Here is a 21,087-nt window from a genome sequence, read left to right as displayed (position 1 = left end):
AAAAAACCCAAACATGAATTTGGGCAGACTTGGAGAGATAGTGGAGGATAGAAAGTTCTGACATTCTATGGTCCATGGTGTTAGAGTCGAGTCAGACATGACTAAACAACAATAAGAATAACTGAATAAGAAACATAAAGAAATACAAACAAAACATAAAAATAAAAAATAAATATAAACAAATCTACAAAGAATATAAAACAACACTCACAAAGCAGCTAAAGAACTTGTTTTTATTGTTGCAAATTTACACTAGGAAGTCAACATTTAATTTTATAATCCATTGACCATAAACTGTTTATAAAATGTTAAAATCCTTAAGTTGTACATTAATGTCTTATGTACCACCCTCCTTCAAGTCTGAAGAAAAATATTATTGAATTCCATAGTCAGCAGTCTCACTGACAATTCTTTCTCTAAAGTCTAATATTTAGCTTAGAATTAATAATGGCCAGTATCAAACTGGCTTGAAACCTGATTGTGTTCCTGGCTCAGGAAAACCTGTTCTAAGTAATTTAAATCCTTAGTGAAAAACAAAAAAACAAAGCCTAAAAGTAGATACCTTTTAGATAAAATGAATTCACCTCCCACATAAAGATAAAATGAACTTTTATATATTTTGTCCAGATTATGGTGGGTTTTATCAACTTCTATTTTATTTCCAAAATACCTGATTAAATTATTACTTGCAAGTAATTTACACATAGATTTTTTAAAAGTTTTCCCAACATTTAAAATGGTTAAGGAAATCACATAACATTGAAAATTGTGAAAGTACACTGTACATATTGCACCTTTCTGTAAAATTGGGCAACTATTTCCCATGGCAAGAAACTACTGAATATGTCTTATATGTATAGGTACTTAATTTCCCCTCCCCCGAAAATGTCAATGAAACTAGCAAAATCAGGATTTAATGGATTTCATTCTTTAAGAATTGTTTTTTTAATAATTTAAGAAGAAAATTCTCAGGTATTGAAGAGTTGATGCATATCAAAGATTAAAAAGATTCTTAAATTATGCACCATGTTTCCTGTTTAAGCTTTCCCTCCTTTAATCCCAAATTTAATAACTGTAATTTTAATCTAAATGCAAACAAAGATACCCTCTTCAAATAGCTATTCAATTTGAAGTATCTATTTGTAGCTACCCGTTTGTACTTTAATTTACAGAAATGTCTGCAATTAAAAGGGTCTTAATTTTTTCTAGAGTCAAAGTGAACAAAAAACTTAAAAGTTATTTAACTATTTCGCAAAAATAAAAACACTTCCCAGAATGCTTGACAGAAACAAGCTATCCATTCTCATTTGTGTTCCACTAAAGACATTACTGAAACCGGTTCATTTCTTTAGCACAGCAAAAACACCAATGTTTTTATTCCAAATAGTCCACTCTGAAGGTCTTCGGAATGCTTTAAGACTGGCTGTAGCTAGAATTTTGACTTCCATTTGGACCCTGTTCTCCTTCACTGTTCAAGTAAAAGGAAATAGGTTTTAAAAATTAAAAGTAAAACAATTTGATAAATCCTTTTTTAAAAAGATATTGTTACTATAACCCTACTTGACAATTTAATGCAGAATTATTAAAAAATTCAGGCAGCCAATTTTCAATCTCAGGTTTTTACCTACAGGACAAATTGTGGTCAGATCAAGAAATGAAAATTAATTTTTCATTTCATCATGTTAGGTTTCCATCAAATATAGCATAGATCTGTCCTGGAAAAGGTTTTCTTTAAACTTCATTTCCTTCTATCAAATCTTATTTCCAACAAACCATTACAAAAAACAAGACATGAGTTTCTATATATTGATCAAAGACATGATTAAATCACATTTAATAAGGTAAATTTTAAAATAAATTACCTGAAAACATACTGAAAACTCAAATCTCTCCCAATATTAAAAAATAAAAATATTGCAAATATCAGAAACTGTGGCAGAAGTGATGTTGCTCATCACTTAGGCCCTATTTGTTGAATATCAAAATTTTTTTGTAATAAATGAGCCTAATGGATGATAGTTTAATGACTGCTTTTCTGTACAGCAGCTTGTATGATTTAATTCTTCCTAAAACTTTTAATATTCATATTTGAGATCATTATTAGTAAGAACTTGGAAAATCATCATGTAATGTGACAAAATATCATTTAAATGGTTTCTGATTATGTGACACAAAGCAGGTGTAGTTTCTTTACTTTTTTTTCCTGCTGTTTGATCTTACCTAGCTATACTGGTTCCTAAATTTATTTAGTCCTTTTTTCCCCTGGGACTACACACCAGTTGGCTTGCAACACATTTTTTGCAAGGAGTACTCTTTTACTGAATTTTAATGATTTTACATGGGGGAAAGTTAGAAAGATTGTAAACACATTTAGCCAATTCATCTTGAAGATTCCATTTAATTGATCATGTATTTCATCATCATATAGATGTTGCATTATATCAAGAATCTCGAAGTGTAGGATCATTATCCCAGGCACTTTCTGGCATATCCATAGGTGGGAAAGAAGTTCATGCCTTCAAAGCAACACGTCTTGAACGTTGGCCAACTCCAACCCTCACAGTTTCAGAGAGATAGTCTGTTTCTCTAGTTGGATTTACTAGGATGGCAAGGAATATTGTTAAAGATGAACAGTGTTGTTGATAAAACTAATTTGGTCACATTATGTTTCAAAAGCAGAGGGGAAATCTTTGTATTCAACTGAAAGACTGAAATGGAATTCAATCAGGTAAAAGAGTTGCATTCAAGGAAAAGGAAAATGAACAGAAACATGATACTGGAAGGTATATGAAAAGAACTCCAATTTGGCTAGGATGTATAGGGACAAGATAGTATATAGATCCACTATATCATAAGACCACTAACAAATGTTTTAAACCTAAAATTTAGATAAATCACATTTAGTCCTGGTTTTTAAGTCCCAATTAAGTTCAAAATAATGTGTAACGGATAGCCATTTCTTGAAGGTTACCTACAATATCACTGTCACATCTATAGTGAAATTTCTTTAAAGATTAATGTATTTGCTAAATATAAATCAAGTAGTTTTTAAAAAGCAATTTTTTACTAGTTATTTGTATTGAGGAAACTTGAACTCAACTGCTCAATATAATCTATCATACTTATAATGTTGAATGCAATAGATTATAGAAAATGAAACCACCAATTAAATTCCACAGCCTACCTGTTTGGAGGTGGTTTTGGTTTAGGCATCTTACTAAGGATAGTTGCCATCTCTTTTCTTTCATCAAAATTCTTCCACTGCTCATACAATTTTAAAATAACCCTGATTATTTCCAAAATCTGAAAAAAAAAATTCCAAGATTGATAACTCAGTAGCTACAAACATATATTCAATTGTATGAAGAAAAAAAAAACAACAGCACAAAATCTGTACATTTGTCACAACACAGTAAGAAAAATGAAAAATGAGATGAAGGTCAGCAAACTCTAATACATTTGAAAGGGTTTTTTTTAATCACACTTTTGACAGGTTACTTACTACTCCTTTTCATGCAAAATATATTAGAGCATTTATTTCTTACCTACCTCCACCTACTTAAGTACTGAAACTACAAGAAAAAGCACTGTAGTTTTCTACCGTAGAGACTTCTAGTCCCAAACCATTTAAATGGAAAATAGAGAAAAAACTAAGTAGGATCTGACTTCATTTATTCAGCACTCTCAAAGTTCATCAATCTAAAGCTTCACATTGGTTGTCATTCTTGTCTGAATGACTTTAATCTTTAACATAGCATAATAAATTCCTTTGGTTTTGCTGCTTATTCAAGACTCTAATGGAATAGGCCTAAAAGGGGAGCAGCATGCATTTTAAGCATATGATCTATTTGGGAACTATTCAGTCAAACATAAATATAAACTATGCAAGTATATGTGTGTGTGTGTGTGTGTGTGTGTGTGTGTGTGTGTACACACATACATGTCACACCCAGACACACTAAAGACACAGTGCAAAATAATCTCCAACCAGAAGTACTACTATCCCACCATATTTAGCCCTAAGCCAAAAAAGGGAATTATCACATTATAGAATCAACAATGTTTTGGTGTGGGCTAAATTTCTGTTTTTTAAGTTTTTAGCTAGTAATCTATTTACCAAAGTAGTTTTAAAAATACCTCACTATACTAAGCAAATAAAATCTTAATTTAAAAAAGTTCAAGTTGACAGAGCAAGAGATCACTAAAGTATACCTTCTCCATATCAACAGAAAGCTCAGCAAACCACTGTCGAGCATCCTTCTGTTGTACAACACAGGCTACATGTAGGCAAGCTGGAAAAGAGGGGGGAAATGTTTGTATTTTGTTTTTTAAACTCCACATACAAAAATCGATGGTCTTACAAATCCAAATGAAGTTGTTTTAAATTATACTTTCTAACATAATAATACTTCTCAAAAATTAGTTGCATCTCCTTTTCTCAACAGACATTTACTATTCCATAAGTTTGACTTAATATAAACATCATTACACTATGGATTATTGAGCTGACCTAAGGGAACAGCAAAGATCAGTCTTGCTCCTCACCACTCTGTACTATCTGTAGAGTTTTTGTCACAAGAGGAAGATTGAAGAATGAAATAGAATATAAGGATACTTAACAATCCCAGGGCAATGTAGTATAGATGGCAGGCAGTTGCTATGGGACTCAGAGACTGACTTACTTACTGGTATGACCGTAAGTCTAGTAGGTAAAAAATTAAAATTGCAACCTGTCTGGGATGCATTAATCAGCAAAAATGTTCCCTTTAATTTCTTCTGAGTTATAAAAATCCTCCCAACTTTCTACATAAGCATCACATAATGAACACTAAACATACATGAGTAGAGCAAATAAAAATAAAAAAACCCCAACAAACCTCCCCCCCCCCCAAATCTCCAAGTATCTCATATTTGATTCTCATAACAACCTGGAGGAGGTAGACACTATTATTATTCCTCTTTTCAGATGAGCAAACTAAGGTAAAAAAGAGATTACATGATATGCCCAATGAGATACAACTAGTAAGTGACTTGAGGCTGGATCTGAACTTAGGTCTAGAAAGACTCAACTCCCAATGCACTATTCTTTGCATCTTCAGAGGCGATTCATCCATTGCTTTATACAAATAAACAAAGGAATAGTAAGAAGAACTGGAAGGGTTGGAATAGAAAGATATTTCTCAGGTAATTGAATGGTTAATTAAATGGGACAATGTAATCTTGAATCAAATTTGGTTTAAAGAGTTTGTCCCGTGAAGTGTATCAAGTTTGATCAAAAGTTTAAAACAGTGGTTCTCAAAGTATTGTCTAGCGAATCTTGGGGATTTTTGAAACCCTTTTAGATGGTCTACAAATTCAAAAATAGTTTTTATTTCCAATATGGTAAATGTCTATAAATATAATCCAGATAAACAAAAATGCTTTGGAGAGATCCTCAATAATTTTTAATAAGATAAAGATACTGAAAACAAAAGTTTGAGAACCACTGGTTTAAAATTTAATTAACATCCTCCCTCCCCTCAATAAAGACAATTGCTGGAAGGCAAATAGACAAACCAAGGCACCATTCTTGAGCTATGAAATAGCCCCACTACCCTAGAAAGCGATTTGCAATTATGCCTCAGAAAGTTATTGAATTGTGTATACACCCCTTCTGACCCAATGATACTACTACTAGGTTTATATTCTCCCAAAGAGATCAAAGATTTTTTGAAAGGACTATTATATACAAAAATACTTATAGCAGCTCTTTTTGTTATAGCGAGGAACTGAAAAATAATGACACATTTATAAACTGGAAAATGACTAAAATAAGCTATGGAATACAAATGTAATTGAATTTCAATTGCACTCCAAGAAATAAAGAAAAGGACAGCCGCAAAGAATTAGACTTGTATGAAGTGATACAAAGTGATCAGAATGAGGAGAAAAGTTTCTATAATTGCAACACTGTAAAGAAAAACTTAAGACTCAAAAATTCTGATAACACAATGACTAACCATGATTGCAGAGCACTGATGATGAAGCACTTTTGAAGACTTGATGAACTCAAGATGCAGAATGAAACTTACATATTTGAACAAAACCACTTTGTGAATTTGTTTTGTTCTAAATGTCATGTGTTTCCCCCCCCCCCCACCTTGCCCTCACTACCCATGGGGGGGGGGGAGGGAATTTGAGATGGATGAAAGAGAGGAGATAGTGATGGGGTTATTAAAAGGTCATTGAAAATTTTTTAAAAAATAATTCATCATAGAGATAATAAGTCAAGATAAAAAACTAAGAGGAAACAATACAGTCCAGCTCCCTCCACAACTACTTCAGTAACAATCTAGAATACCAAACTTATTTGCAATTAAAAATCAAAGGAGACATTCCAGTGGGTAATCTTTCTAGCCTAAGACCACTAACACAACCTTACAACAAGTGAATGGGCAGGAACTGATGAACAGATCATATACTCAGTATGCAGAGTTTTGAGCTGGACCTGCAATGTAGGATTGGCCACAGCTGATCTTAGCTTCAGCTTCAGGTCCAGGCAGGGAGTAAAAAGTCTCCCAGAAGAGCCAGATCCACACATTCAGTCCCCTGATCTCCTACTAAACCAGCAACATGGGGCTGACCCTAGTAGGTTAATGGGAAAAGATAAAGAAAATGACACCAGGGATGCCCCGAATTCAAACTCAGAAGAAAATAACTGAAACACTATTAAGTAAAGCCTCAGAGAAAAGAATATGTTGGCCATGAGAAAAAAACAAACAAACCATAATTTCTAGAAGGAAGGATGAAAAAGATTTTTAATTATTTCATGAAACAACAAGAAATAAGAAAATAAAAACTCATTCCCTTCCTTGTGAAGCCTAGACATCACGTTAAGAAATCATGAAAGAAAACTACCCAAATCTTAGAATCAGAGAGCAAACTGCAAACAAAACTTACTGACCACCTTCTGCAACAACCCTTAAAATAAAAACTGCCAGGAATGCTATGGTAAAAAAACAAAACAAAACAAAACAAAACAAAAAAAACAGTTTCTAGGTCTAAAAGGGCTTTTTACAAGGAGGCAGAAAACAGTTCACCACCAAGATCACATATGATTCAGTAGCTATTACTATAAAGAAGTGAAAAAGCACAATATTTCAAAAGGTAAAAAACTTGTATATGATCCCCTACTGCAGAAAAAATAGATCTTAAATGAAACTGAAATTTTTCAAGCATTCCTGACAAAAAATGATAAGACCACTGAGCAGAAAACTATGAATTGAAAACATGGGAATAAAGAAAAACATTAAAAAGCAAATATGAATGAGTAATTATAAAGAACTGAACAAGGATGAATGATTTATATTCTAGTATATGTAATATAAATGGTTCACCACAAAATAAATCAATAAACTTATGTTTACTTACCTAAAGCTATCATGAAAGGAGGATACAGCAGGCAAAGATCCGTTCTGTAGGTATCATTGACTATCCTCCTATACAAATATAAATCATAGTTATTACTGAAAAGAGAAACACAACATATGATTTGTACATTTATTTTTAGAGATGACTTATTTTCATCTCCCTATACACAACTAAGAACTTGTCTAAATGGGTGCTTTGGACATAAAATATGAACATTAAAGTTATAGAAATAAGTTAACAAATGCTATTTCAATTGTATTTTAGTGACTAAATTTAGGTCCAGGTAAAAGGTGTTTTTTTTTTCTTTCCCAAATTCCAAAAATTATAGAATCTTTTAAAATGCACTATATGTATGTGGGTGGGTATGGTTTTCAAAATTTCAAAAATAAAGAAATTAAATAGGGATATTTACAAAGAATTATGACAGTATACTTGAACATGTTTTAGATGTAATTAAAAATGTTTTTCTGATTATTATAGACAATTTTAGTTTTATAGTATTGAAAAGGTAGTTATTTAAACAGGAACAATTAACATATATTAACACACCAGAGATAATTAAAATTACTTCTCTTTTTAGCACATGTAGTTTTTAAATACTAGTGAAATTCAACTCAATATCTTTAATATATCATAATTAAACAATTAGGAATTTTATTCACATAAGAACATTTTGCTAGCTTTGTAAAAAACAAAACACAAAATCTCTACATAGATAGTTAGTCTTTCTAGCTAATAATATGTTACACTATTGATAACTTCTGTTCTAATTACCATGCAAGGGGAAGCAACATGTCTTCTTGGCCCATGTCCTGCACATACTGGAGCAAAGGTCTATAAGGATGATACACTATCAAGCAACAATCCTAGAAACAGTTTGAAAAATATGTGTATGTATAGTCAAATTTATTACAACATAGAAACACACTAAAACCCACTTGAATCCTAAATTTTAAAAAATAATTTGGGATTTCTCTAAGTCATGTTTGCTTCCCTTTTAATTTCAAAAATAAGAATATGTCAATCCTAACTTCTGCTTTAATAGTGAAGGTAGTACTCTCTCTGGAATATACCTTGGTAAATCGGTTGGCAGCCAGTCAGCATCCATTCCCTTAGAGACTCAAAGTGTCACATCTGCAACACACTAAAACCTCTTATTAGCCTATTAAACCATAATTCTCAACTGGAGGAACAGAATTCTGCCAAGACATAATCTATCTTTATATGATACCACACACATACTCAAAATTATGTAAATAATTTCAATGATTTAATGTCTTCACTGGTTTGCTTTTTCATTCTTTTACTGTCAATGATAATAAAAAAATTTTCCTAGCTCATCTAAGACATACAAATGAAGAATATTTTTCAGTCTCTAGAGATGATATGGACTACAGTGCTACCTGGCCACTTATAACTACTCTGCTACCACAAATCATTTGAAGATTTTAGAAAGGCACACCTACACGTATCACTCTCTTAAAGTTCAGGTTCTCTATCACTATGGTTTTAAAGCTTAACTTTTAATTATTCTGTTACTAGGAGGAAAATTTAGGCACTTACCATTAGTTCTAAAAGGTAGAATTCACATTCTAATATCTGTTTAAAAAAATAGGATTTTATCAAATTTTCACAAGATCATAAATTAGGTATTACATGTCTACTTCATCTTTAGTAATATCATATGGACATATTGTATTTTATTGCATGATACTGAAAGAAAATGAAAAGAAACAAAATATTATTTGGATGTGACTTTTTTGATTATACTTAGAAACTGTTCATGAAATGCTTTCTTAAGAAATATATCTGTCCTATAGGTATCTTTATTTTATACTTTATAGATTACATGCAGGACTTTAAAAATATTCCCAATAATCCATGCAATTCAAAGTATTCTGAAATACTATAATGCTTCTTAACTTATTATGAATCTATCAATGTTTCGTTACACTATAAAATTGTAAAAGGAAATACTAAAAATGAAAAGCAACCAGATAACTTAATCCCAAATACCCATGACTTCATCAGTACAGGTATTTCCTACCCTAATGTAAATTACAGCCCATTACAAATCCAGGCAAGACAGTCTCTGAGTAGCTGCAGCCAAAACCTCTCACAAAAACAAACAAAAAACCCCATTACCTGATGGATACTAATTTTCTGGTAATATCTTCATATTTAGCTAGGCTTGTTTTTGGCAACAAACACACATTCTATTGATATGTACTTAAAACTTTTCAAGTTCAGCAGAACCTCTTAGAGCTAATTAATTACATAGCTTTAAAGAACTTAGGGTTAGATACATGTGGCAGGTGAAATCTGTAGAGAATGGGAGAATTTTGCTCGAGGGCTAAAGAGATGGCAAGAAAGATTCATAATAATCCATTGTATCAAGACAATGAATATGGAAATAATTATAAAAGCATTCACAAGATTAACTATTGTCATGAAATTTTTTAATACAATAGAAATTCTACAACTTAAACTCAAGACTTCTATAGTCTTTTCTATAGTTTCACATTTTTAAAAACTGTTGTATGAGAAAGATAGTTATTCCAACACTAGAAGCTTTAATATGATTTGAATATGTGGTCTTATTTTTATATATCATACTTACATGGTTCATCCTATAAGGGAATTCCTTTGGAAAGGCATATGAAAATCTAGTTTTTACTGCAGAAAACAAACAAACACCAACTTAAACTGAGATAGTATTAAATGAAAGTTGAACCAAAAATTCTTTAATTTATTGGAATAGGGAGAGGCATTTCAGAGCAAAAAGAGCTAAGTGGTCCAGTCTACTTGTGACCGTGAGAATTATACTCAATTTTTATATCATGCAAATTTATGAATTTCACAAAATTTGTGAAATTCAAAGACTTGTGATCATTTCCTTTGATTCATGATATTCCCTTTTTGGCTCATAGCAAATTTTATAGAGCTTTCTTATGTAACATTCTACTTGAAATTCATAGTAAATTAAAAGTACTCCAATCTAATTATTATATGGACCTTAGGCATATGGCTTGACTCTTTGGTCACAGTTTTTCCATCTGTGAAACATCAGAATCAAACTAGATGATCTTTGATCTCTAAAATTCCAAAACTAAAATATCGACTGACATCAGAATGAATGAAAATATTCTGAATTTTTATATATTTATTTACCAATAACTATAATATTCCTACTGGTTATCAATCAATTACTAATCATTTACCAAATCAATCAATTGCTAAATATTTCTTATTTAGGCAAAATCATCCATCATTAGCGATTCAGGATCTTTTATATGGCTTTGGGAAGTGAAACTGGGAAACATACACTTCACTATTTTATCATTAAATTATAACAGTTGATAAAAATATTCAAAATAATTATGCAGTATTAATAAATTAGAAGCATTATTTCTCCTTATAAATATAATCTCATCATAAAACCTTCCAATCTTCTTTAATAATGTTACTCAAGAATTTTATAAAGTTCAGTTTTTGCTATTAGAAATACAAACATTACTCATTTCATATCCAAAGGGCTCTACACTAATATTTTAAAAATAGGATTTTTCCAGATCATTAAATACTTTGTTATCTTTGTTAACACATGAAGCAGAAGTTGAATAGCTGAATAGCTAATCCAAAACATCTCAAAATTCTGCAGCTAAACTAAGTAGTTAATCACATTCCCAGTCTTATAATCACATTCACTAGTTTTATAATTTCCATATACTGGTCCTAGTTCTGTCCTTCAGAGACAAGCAGAATAAACCTATTTTCTGATAACAATAATTTTTTGTGTATAAACATACCCACACACACACATACATAGATATATACACACACATTTTAAAATCTGCTAACATTTATGTAGCACCTACCATATACCCTCAGTTTCTTGAAATGATTCTCAGGTGACTTAGTAAATAGTCCCATAATTATTTTGGTTGCCTTCCTCAGAACAAACTCCATGTCACTAATTCTTTCTAAAATGTACCCAGGATACAACAACATATGTGGTCTGACCAATGATCCTAAACTATGGAAATTAGCCTGGCTAGTGGGTCTTTAAAAAAAAAAAAAAAAAAAAAAAAGCCAACTCTCTTTCTGTTTCTCCTTGTGGAGAGCAGAACAGGCAAGAATTCGGACTTCTGATCAAAGGGCCATTGCTAAGTAATTCATAAATTTGATTAACTTTAGTTGACTGACCAATAAGGTACATGGCAACATATGGAAAAATTATTAGTTCTCTAACAAAAAACGATACTATAGTATCTGAAAAAAAAAATGGTATACTATATTCTTAAAGAACAATGCATGATTAGATATAAGGAGGTAATAAAATGTATTTCAGTTAAATAAGATTTATGAAACATGTTTTCACATAAATTAAGTGCATAATTTCTTTGAATTTATTTGTTGGATTTAATGGGAATTCTAATTCTACTTAAAGTATTGTCATTGAGATAATACTAAAGATGGGCTAAGAAAAATTTACTGATGGGTTAAAAACAAAAACACTTCTTTGTAAATGCAGGAAACTTACAGTAACTCATTATCTCCAAACCTTAATGTGTGACAGTGCCCCATAAAATGAAGAATGATTAGATCCTCTAAATCTTTCTTGAGTAGCTTCCTGGTAGATTTTTTTTTGTACTTACATACAGAAGTAGCAGCAGAAATCAACCTTGTATTTGAAACTACTCCAAATTCCTTTAAGAGAAAAAAAATAAAAGAATTAATGAGACCCTTAGTCAAAGTGATCAGCATATGAATATTTCAGGTCTGATATAGACTACTTTCCAATTTTTTTTTTTGGCCAGATTTAGATATACTGTTCTTATTAACTTTTCCTATTTTAAGCTATGAAATGATTATCATGAACTACCATATGGCATTCATTGTTTGAATTTATATTGTTAAATATAATATAAACAAAAACTATACAATACTTAATATTGTCAAAAGACACAATAAAACCATAGTCTCTTACATATAATTGCAATGCTGTTTTAACAACCAGGCTAACAACTTTCTGTGAAAACAATAATTTTTATTTTTCCAAGCTAAAATAGCAATTCTATTTCCTACATCAGGGGTCCTCAAACTTTTTAAATAGGGGGCCAGTTCACTGTCCCTCAGACTGTTGGAGGGCAGGACTATAGTAAATACAAAAACTTTGTTTTGTGGGCCTTTAAATAAAGAAACTTCATAGCCCTGGGCGAGGGGGATAATTGTCCTCAGCTGATGCATCTGGCCCTCAGGCCATAGTTTGAGGACTCCTGTCCTACATAGTTGAAACTCGATCAAGTCATAAAGAATATTACTTTATATATTTAATCTCAAATTACTATCCTCTCTGAACAGATAAAACATGTATAAGTGTCTTTTCCAAGATAACCCAGTTCTATATCCAGAGCTGTCACTGGGCAAATTTTGCTTCCCATTTCTTTGATCTTATTTAAGCTTCATTCTATCTTAAAGAGTCATGTTCTTTAAATGATTTAAGAATAAAACTAAATAGGGGCAGCTAGGTGGCCCGGTGGATAGAGAACCACCCCTGAAGTCAGGAGGACCAGAGTTCAAATTTGACCTCACACTTCCTAGCTGTGGGACCCGGGGAAAGTCACTTAACACCAATTGCCTCAGCAAAAATAAAGTAAAATAAAATAGAATAAATATATAATCCAGATTCAACAAAAACTTAAATACTCCAAATGCTACTTCATCCATTTATTATACTATATATATCATCCAGCTTTTTTCTCAAATGAAAATTAGGAAACTCTAACATTCACTACCTATAATTACCACATTGTAAGTTTCAGAATTTACTAAATATAATGGACAATATACTTGACTCTTAAGATAGAAAGATTTGATCATTCTAATTTCTTTTCTTTTTTTTAATTTAATAGCCTTTTATTTACAGGTTATATGTATGGGTAACTTTACAGCATTAACAATTGCCAAACCTCTTGTTCCAATTTTTCACCTCTTACTCCCTACCCCCTCCCCCAGATGGCAGGATGACCAGTAGATGTTAAATATATTAAAATAGAAATTGGATACACAATAAGTACACATGACCAAACTGTTATTTTGCTGTACAAAAAGAATCAGACTCTGAAATACTGTACAATTAGCTTGTAAAGGAAATAAAAAATGCAGGTGGGCAAAAATATAGGGATTGGGAATTCAATGTAATTGTTTTTAGTCATCTCCCAGAGTTCTTTCTCTGGGCATAGCTGGTTCAGTTCATTACTGCTCCATTGGAAATGATTTGGTTGATCTCATTGCTGAGGATGGCCAGGTCAATCAGAAATGGCCATCATACAGTATTGTTGCTGAAGTATATAATGATCTCCTGGTCCTGCTCATTTCACTCAGCATCAGTTCGTGTAAGTCTCTCCAGGCCTTTCTGAAATCATCCTGTTGGTCGTTTCTTACATAACAATAATATTCCATAATATTCATATACCACAATTTATTCAGCCATTCTCCAACTGATGGGCATCCACTCAGTTTCCAGTTTCTAGCCAGTACAAAGAGGGTTGCCACAAACATTCGTGCACATACATGCCCCTTTCCCTTCTTTATGATCTCTGGGATATAAGCCCAGTAGTAACACTGCTGGATCAAAGGGTATGCACAGTTTGATAACTTTTTGAGCATAGTTCCAAACTGCTCTCCAGAATGGTTGGATTCATTCACAACTCCACCAACAATGCATCAATGTCCCAGTTTTCCCGCATCCCCTCCAACAATCATCATTATTTTTTCCTGTCATCTTAGCCAATCTGACAGGCATGTAGTGGTGATCATTCTAATTTCACAGAAGATTGTACTTATACAACTATCAGAAATTAGACATAATAGTCCTAGGTTTCAAGAAATTATTTTATGGAGTAGAAAAAAAAAGACCAAGTTACTTTTTCCATCATTCTCGCTATAATATGAACATACATCCATAAAGAAAGTCACTTATGATTAAATCTAAAAGACTATATGTGTTTTTGGCTGAATTGTCAAAATGAAAAACGCCCATAAAAGTTATATAACAAAATATATTTAATAAATATAAATAAAAATCCTTAAATGATACTATGAGATGGTACAGAGTTATGAAGAAATTCCTTCATAGTCTTTCACATTGTGCTGGAAGTAAAGTTCCATGTTAGTGAGTTCTGAAGGTCTGGCAAATATCTTTTCTTTTTCACTAAATAACTATGTCAAAAGTCTAGAAATGGCAAGGAGATATACTTTATATAAACATAGGTTTTCCTTGATTTAGTAAACCCAACTACAAAGATATAAAATTCCCAATATTTCTTGTTATATTTCAAATTATTTGCTAACATATAATTAAAATGTCATACCTCTACTTTGGATGCCAAAAATACGCATGTAGGTGCCATTAATACAGGATCTATACTTTTCAAGGAATATCTAAAATATCAATCAGAAATATACATTATTCATTGAAAAATATGCTATAAAACTATACTAGAAAAAAATCAATGGCTTATAGAAATGTAAAATTATTTTATACTAGAATTCAACAGCCTTAGGACTGTCTAAAGGTGATTTTAAAAAACCCTTTAATCTTTGGTTAAAAAAAAAAAAAAGTTCTATCACCACAGTAACAAAATAAATAGTCCTACCTGGCATAGAATCTTTTGAAATAGACTGTAGCAGTAGCAATAACTTGCTGTCTTAATTTAAGATGCTCACCCAATGCTTGAATAACTTTAAGGGGAAAAAAAAAATGGTAATTACATAGGACATTAAAAAAAAGCCTCAAAAGAAGTTTTAAGTTATAACTACAATTGCTTTCAATATCATTAGCATAAAAGATTAAGTATAAAACTTAATAATTTATATAATCTAGGCAAATCAATTATCCTCTAATCCAATAATCCTCTAAGCCAATCTATCCTTGGCTAATATCTTTTTACAATGAAAACAACTCCAAAGACTTGGGGGAAATGTAATATTTTCACAGTTCCAAATGTAATTAATAACGCCTTATATTTAACTTCAAGTTTATAAAGTATTTTCTACAACAAGTGTATTCTGTAACCCTCATTTCATATACCTAAGCTTTGGAGTCAGAAATTGAACCTAAGTCTCCTGATTTCACTGTAACCTCTATGTTATATGAAAAAAACAGAAGAAAACACTATGAAGAATTTGTTTTAAGCTACAAAAAATAAAAATAATTATGTGATTAAAAAAAGAATCCATTCCAAAAATTGTATTTATTTTTGTCTTTTGTGTATTCTGAGAGGGGGAGGGAGACCAAAGGAAACTCTTATGTGTTCTTTAATAAAAATATTTTTCAGCTGGTCAACAAAACACCCTGGTAGCTCTTAGGAATCCTCTAAGTAATACATATATTTGTGTATATGTGTTATATCAATCAAGAGAAAGACAACAAAGAATAAGCAAGCCAAAAATAGGCAGTTGACATTATATATTCTGGGAAGATAAAAAGCCATGTGAGATATGCTGCGCTAATATAGAAGAGGAAGCATGCCAGCAGGGCAGGGCAAAATTTGCCTAATTTGAGTTATTACCTGTGATTGTATTAAGAGGTACTGATAGGTATAAAACCCCAGAGATGGCTGGCTGCCATCTCAGAGGCAAGAAATAGACAAAGAAAAGTCTTAGAACCAGACCAGAATCCTTTTTGACATTTTCAAGTAAGGCTGTTAACTCTATTCCTTCTCCCTACCTCCCATACATATTGCTTTCTTCATCCTCTCTGCCCTCCTCCATCCCTACTTTTTAAAGATAAAAAGATTATGGGTAATTACAGTTAGACTTGGTACCTTTGAAATAGCAAATCAGAGCTCAAATATGGCTTATATCTTTCATTATGGCAGCTAGTAGGAAAGTGAAAGCCAATATTTAGATTATCTAATTATTCCAGAGGTTACCAGTTGTCTCTTTTCTTGTAATCAGTAAAGGATGAGAAAGTAACAGTTTTGATTGGATCATGACAAGTGCTGGACCAAGAATATCAAAGAGCTATATTTTGGATCAGAGAGACAAAATTAATGCTACCCATCTAGTACTGTTCATCAAATGCCATAGCTAAGGATTGGAGACAAAACTTTTGATAATACTTGGCACTTCTTTTTAAAAGCTTTCAAATTAACCCAGTAGGTTTTTAGCATAGGTACAACATAACATTAATTTTAATGAATTTACTGTTCTGGAAAGCTTTTATCTAGGAACAATACCACTTTGCTATCTATATTTGGGAGTCTAGGTAAAATACAAATATAACACAAGATTCTTCTAACAAACACACAGATTTGAGAATTGTCTGACAGGGATAAACCATTTATAGGTTATCTTCGAAGAACTGATTATAAAACAAAACAAACTGTAATTATGGCCTGAAATGGTCATGTAAAGAAATGTTAATTCATATATGATCAACTTTATTATTTAGACAAAAGTGAAAATAGTTTTACCATTTGTAAAAAATATCTGCAGTTTCCAATACTCTTCTTCTGAGAGAAACTTTAAGTCCTTCTGGCGTTCCTTCAACAAATCTTGTTTATCCAAAATCCATTGTAAACTAAAAAAAAAATCAAGACATTAAAATGTGCTATTGAACATCTATTAAGGCAATCAAGATAACATTTTAAAATTACAGGCTGCCAGTATTTTCTGAAACACACTTTGCATGCAAGAAACACTCTTGAGAGAAAATATTTTTTCAACTGTTTTAAAACTTGGACATTTAAAAATATTCTGATCAATAATGGATATATTATTTACTCTTATTAATCTTTATCTTACTCAATGCCCTCAACTACTTATATTTAGCTGAAGTATGATTAAGTCTTTTTCATTACCCTCCGATCCCACTCATCCTCCTTTAAAGATCCTCATCATATTAATAAAGAAAAAGGTTTTTTTAAGCATAGATTTAGAGCTGAAAAGGACCTCAGAAATTATTATGCTAAATCTTTTCATTTTATAAATGAGGAAATGGAAATCACCCATAGTATTGTGATTTATAAAAGACCACACAAGTAACAAGTAGTGGAAGTTGGATTTGAATTTAAGACTTCTAACTCCAACTCTACCACACTGTATTTCAATCAAAGAGTTGGCCCTCTAGGAGGGATATGGCTATAACTATGTACAGAAATGAAACTAACAATGCCTTAACAGCTGTAGCTTGACTTATAATCGCTTTTCATTTAAAAACACACACACACACACACACACACCCATCACTTATTCCTTCATGTCTTTTGTTCAGTCATGACTCTTTGAGACCTCTTTGGAGTTTTCTTGGTAAAGAGAGTGGGTTGCCATTTCCTTTTCCAGCTCATTTTACAGGGTTAAGTGAGTTGCTGAGGATCATACAGCTAGTAAGTTTATCTGAGGCCTCTCTGATGCTAGGCTCTGCAGTCTATCCACTGTGCCTCCTACAACAATACTAACATTAACAACTAGAGACCTAGAATAATTTTTGCTATCCACATTTGGTTGGCTAAGTTACAGAGAAGAAAAAAAATTGCATTCTCTTTCTTCCTAATTAACTACTTTATTATCATTGTATTCTCTTTATCACTGACAAAAACTTATTTTAAAAAAAGAGAAGAAACATAATACATAAGGAATTTCTCTATAATGTAGATTTGTCTCAATGTCTATATGTTGATATATATATATATATTTGTGTATGGGTACATGTACATGTAAAAGTATGCATGCTGGTCTTAAAACAAATTACAGAGATACTTTCGTAAAGGGCACTTGACCATACATAAGAGCTGGTTTTTAATTCTTGCTCTATTATATACTGGATATGTGGTCCTTAGGAAAGTCTTCCAAAGCACCTGAATAAAGAGATAAAGCTTGCCATGAGGGTGGGAGGACCAACCAAAATAATCTTGTAAGGAACACCTAGTGTGGAAACTCCCTCCAGAGAAAGTTAAACTGCCAGTATTCTGTAAGTTGTCAGATTGCCCAGAGTTATTGAGAAACAATTTTCTACACAGCTAAATTGGTCAACGGCAGCACTTGTAAAACCAGCCCTCTATGCTCCATCCCGAGCTACCTCTCAATACTTGTCCATTACAATTCTTCCCTTATCCGGGGGAAGGGGGGAGTTGTGGGACATATACAAATTATATATATGTATATGTAATTTCCTATGTCCCACCCCCACACACACATATGTAAATCCCTTTGTAAAAAGTCAAGGACTACACAAACACCGGGTATACCCCCGCAATCAGGTAGACAAAAGAGTGCGCTCGATGTAGGTTGTCGCAGGAAGCAGTTGTCTCAGTAATAGTTTTCAGGAAGGAACTACAGAGCGAACAGGAACAAGGAGACCCTCCTCCAGACTACTTAATATTCCTCGGGATGGCATATGGATGACAAAAGACCACGACTTCAACCCGAAGAAGAATCCCTCGGCAGGCTGGGCAATGGACCCACCGTATGGCCCTTCATGGAAAGGGTCCCCCCCCCCCCCCCCATCACCCTCCTCTTTCCTAATAAGATCTCAGCCCCGTAGAGGGCATCTGTTTTTAGTACCTCCGCTCGGCTCCCCTCCCTGGCCCGGGTTTCTCCATCACACACCCCTCCACTCTTTCACCTTTTCTGCCCCTCCTCACACCTTCACTTCCCGGGGTCTGGGTGCAGCCACCTCCACCAGTCCTCGCCCGAGGCCTGAGAGAAGCGAAAAGATAGAGGACGAAGGAAAAGTGCTACCCCGTTTCTAGGGTCCGCCACCTCCTTCCTCTCAACCCCGCCTCCTGCTCCAGTCCCTGCCCCGAGGGACGCGGAAGAGACTGGGGGTCCGGCGGCCAAGAGGAGCCGCAGGCCCGTCCCCTCCGCAAAACGGGAGTCCGTCCAGGGAAGGGGAAAAGGGACCACTTACTAGTGGGAGCTCTGCCAGAAGTTCCCTGCCATGGAGAGTGGCTTCCCCGGGGTGAAGAGCACCAGGCGACCGAGCGACCATAGACCCTGCCAGCGCCCGGCCAGCCGGCCCCGCTCCGCTCGGCTCCGCGGCGGCGGCGGCGGGAGCGAAAGGAAGGGGAGAGCACCCGTCCTCCTCGGGGACCGCCCGGCAACACACCGCCGCACAAAGCCGTTCCCACAGACACAAGTTCCGGTCCGGCCGGTAGACACTCGAGCGAGAGCCTAAGAGGGAGAAGGCGAGGGGGCGGAGCCGGTGGGGAAGGTGCCGGAGCTCTCGTGGGCAGAGCCGCGAGGGCAGGTCTCGCGGGAAGCTTGCAAGCGACCGCTGATCTGAAGCCGCCGAAGCTAGCGGCACTGCGCAGGCGTCCCTGTACTAGGTCTTTCCACCTCCTTCCCTTCCCCCCACCCCCCTCGCGCTCACTTTTGCGCGTGCGCGTGCGCACTGCTCACCTCCTTGACTTTGAACGTGTGAAGCGTTTCCAGAGGCGTGGACGGTAGCGACAAATGGGAAGAGAAGGAAGCGGGGTATGGGTCCCCGAAATATGCGGCCTGAAATAGCATTTCTCGGGACCGGATAGAAGAAGGAGAGGGCTCGTACACAGGGACATACAAGAGTAAAAGCCAAAGGACTCTTTTAACAAGTTACCTGATGAAGTTCATAGAGCTAACTCAATGGAAGTTTCTCTTCCATTCTTCGAACTTGGCTCCTCTGACTTCTAATCCAGTCCCACTACTTACTGTGCCACCTTACACTACCGCTCCCTCTCTCAGTTCGCTTCAATTCGACTAGCGCTGTGCCCTCAGGCAAATGAAAAGCACAGAATCCCTCCGCAGGAGCAGGAGGGCCTCTGGACTCGAATCAATCAACAAGCATTTATTGGAGCCCTACTTTACGAGACTGCTTACAGGGACTGGTGATTTAAAAAAAAAAAAAAAAAAAAAAAAAAAAAAAAAAAAAAAAAAAAGGCAAACCACTGGGTCCATCACTCTTGAGTTAAGAGATAACTGCAAATAACCGTATACGTAGAAGATGCATACGACTCGTTTTACGTATGAGGAAACCAATGCGAACAGTGATTTAAGTGGCTTAAATCACTTAACCCAGAAAGTTTGATTTGAACCTAAAAAAATGAGTCTTTCTGACTTCAGGCTATGTAGTCTATCCAGACTACGTGTTACTTAGCTTGCCAAAGTAAAATTGAAGGAATGTCCCTGGTGTAGAATGAGGGGTGTGTATACAGGGGGAAGGAGTTAGTCTTCTGCAGAATGTGGGGTTATGGTGAGTGCCTAAGAAAGCTAGGAAAACCTGGAGGCAGACATAATGGACATGCGCAATAGCCCATGCAAAGAAACACCTAATCGGGAAATATGAAGAACAGCACATAGACCAATGTAGCTGGATCATGGAGTGGCTGGAGAGAGGGTGCAATATGAGAAGACCAGAAAATTAGGAAGGGCTCAAGTTATAAAGTCAAAGAGAGGAGGTTTGTGAGTGGGTGTCCATCAGTTGGAGAATGGCTGAATAAATTGTGGTATATGAATGTTATGGAATATTATTGTTCTGTAAGAAATGAACAACAGGATGATTTCAGAGAGATCTGGAGAGACTTACACGAACTGATGCTGAGTGAAATGAGCAGGACCAGGAGATCATTATATACTTCAACAACAATACTAGATGATGACCAGTTCTGATGGATCAGGCCATCCTCAGCAACG

General features: G+C 34.3%; 1 protein-coding gene across 1 annotated transcript; it reads right to left on the bottom strand.

The window, feature by feature from the left end:
• Positions 1–214: 214 nt before the first annotated feature.
• CCNC (cyclin C) lies at positions 215–19,589 on the bottom strand. Its single transcript, XM_012549236.3, has 12 exons — positions 19,328–19,589; positions 16,893–16,999; positions 15,072–15,156; positions 14,787–14,856; positions 12,069–12,120; positions 10,031–10,086; positions 8,974–9,009; positions 8,185–8,276; positions 7,411–7,478; positions 4,213–4,292; positions 3,185–3,303; positions 215–1,468 (listed from the first exon to the last, which is right to left on the bottom strand). The coding sequence occupies exons 1-12, from the start codon at positions 19,357–19,359 to the stop codon at positions 1,414–1,416; spliced, it is 852 nt and encodes a 283-aa protein (XP_012404690.1). The 5' UTR covers positions 19,360–19,589; the 3' UTR covers positions 215–1,413.
• Between the last annotated feature and the right edge of the window lie 1,498 nt (positions 19,590–21,087).

The sequence above is a fragment of the Sarcophilus harrisii genome, chromosome 4 (genome assembly GCF_902635505.1).
Source record: "Sarcophilus harrisii chromosome 4, mSarHar1.11, whole genome shotgun sequence".
NCBI classification, from domain to species: Eukaryota; Metazoa; Chordata; class Mammalia; order Dasyuromorphia; family Dasyuridae; genus Sarcophilus; species Sarcophilus harrisii.
The sequence above is the reverse complement of the archived record's forward strand: the minus strand, read 5'-3'. Positions and strand labels throughout refer to the sequence as shown.

Coding starts and splice junctions, on each gene's coding strand:
- CCNC (XM_012549236.3), bottom strand. CDS start 19,359: ATGGCAGGGAACTTCTGGCAGAGCTCCCACTA. Junction 15,157..16,892: donor GCAGATATTTTTTACAAATG/GTAAAACTATTT, acceptor TTCCCCTTAAAG/TTATTCAAGCATTGGGTGAG. Junction 7,479..8,184: donor ATGTTGCTTCCCCTTGCATG/GTAATTAGAACA, acceptor ATATTTGTATAG/GAGGATAGTCAATGATACCT.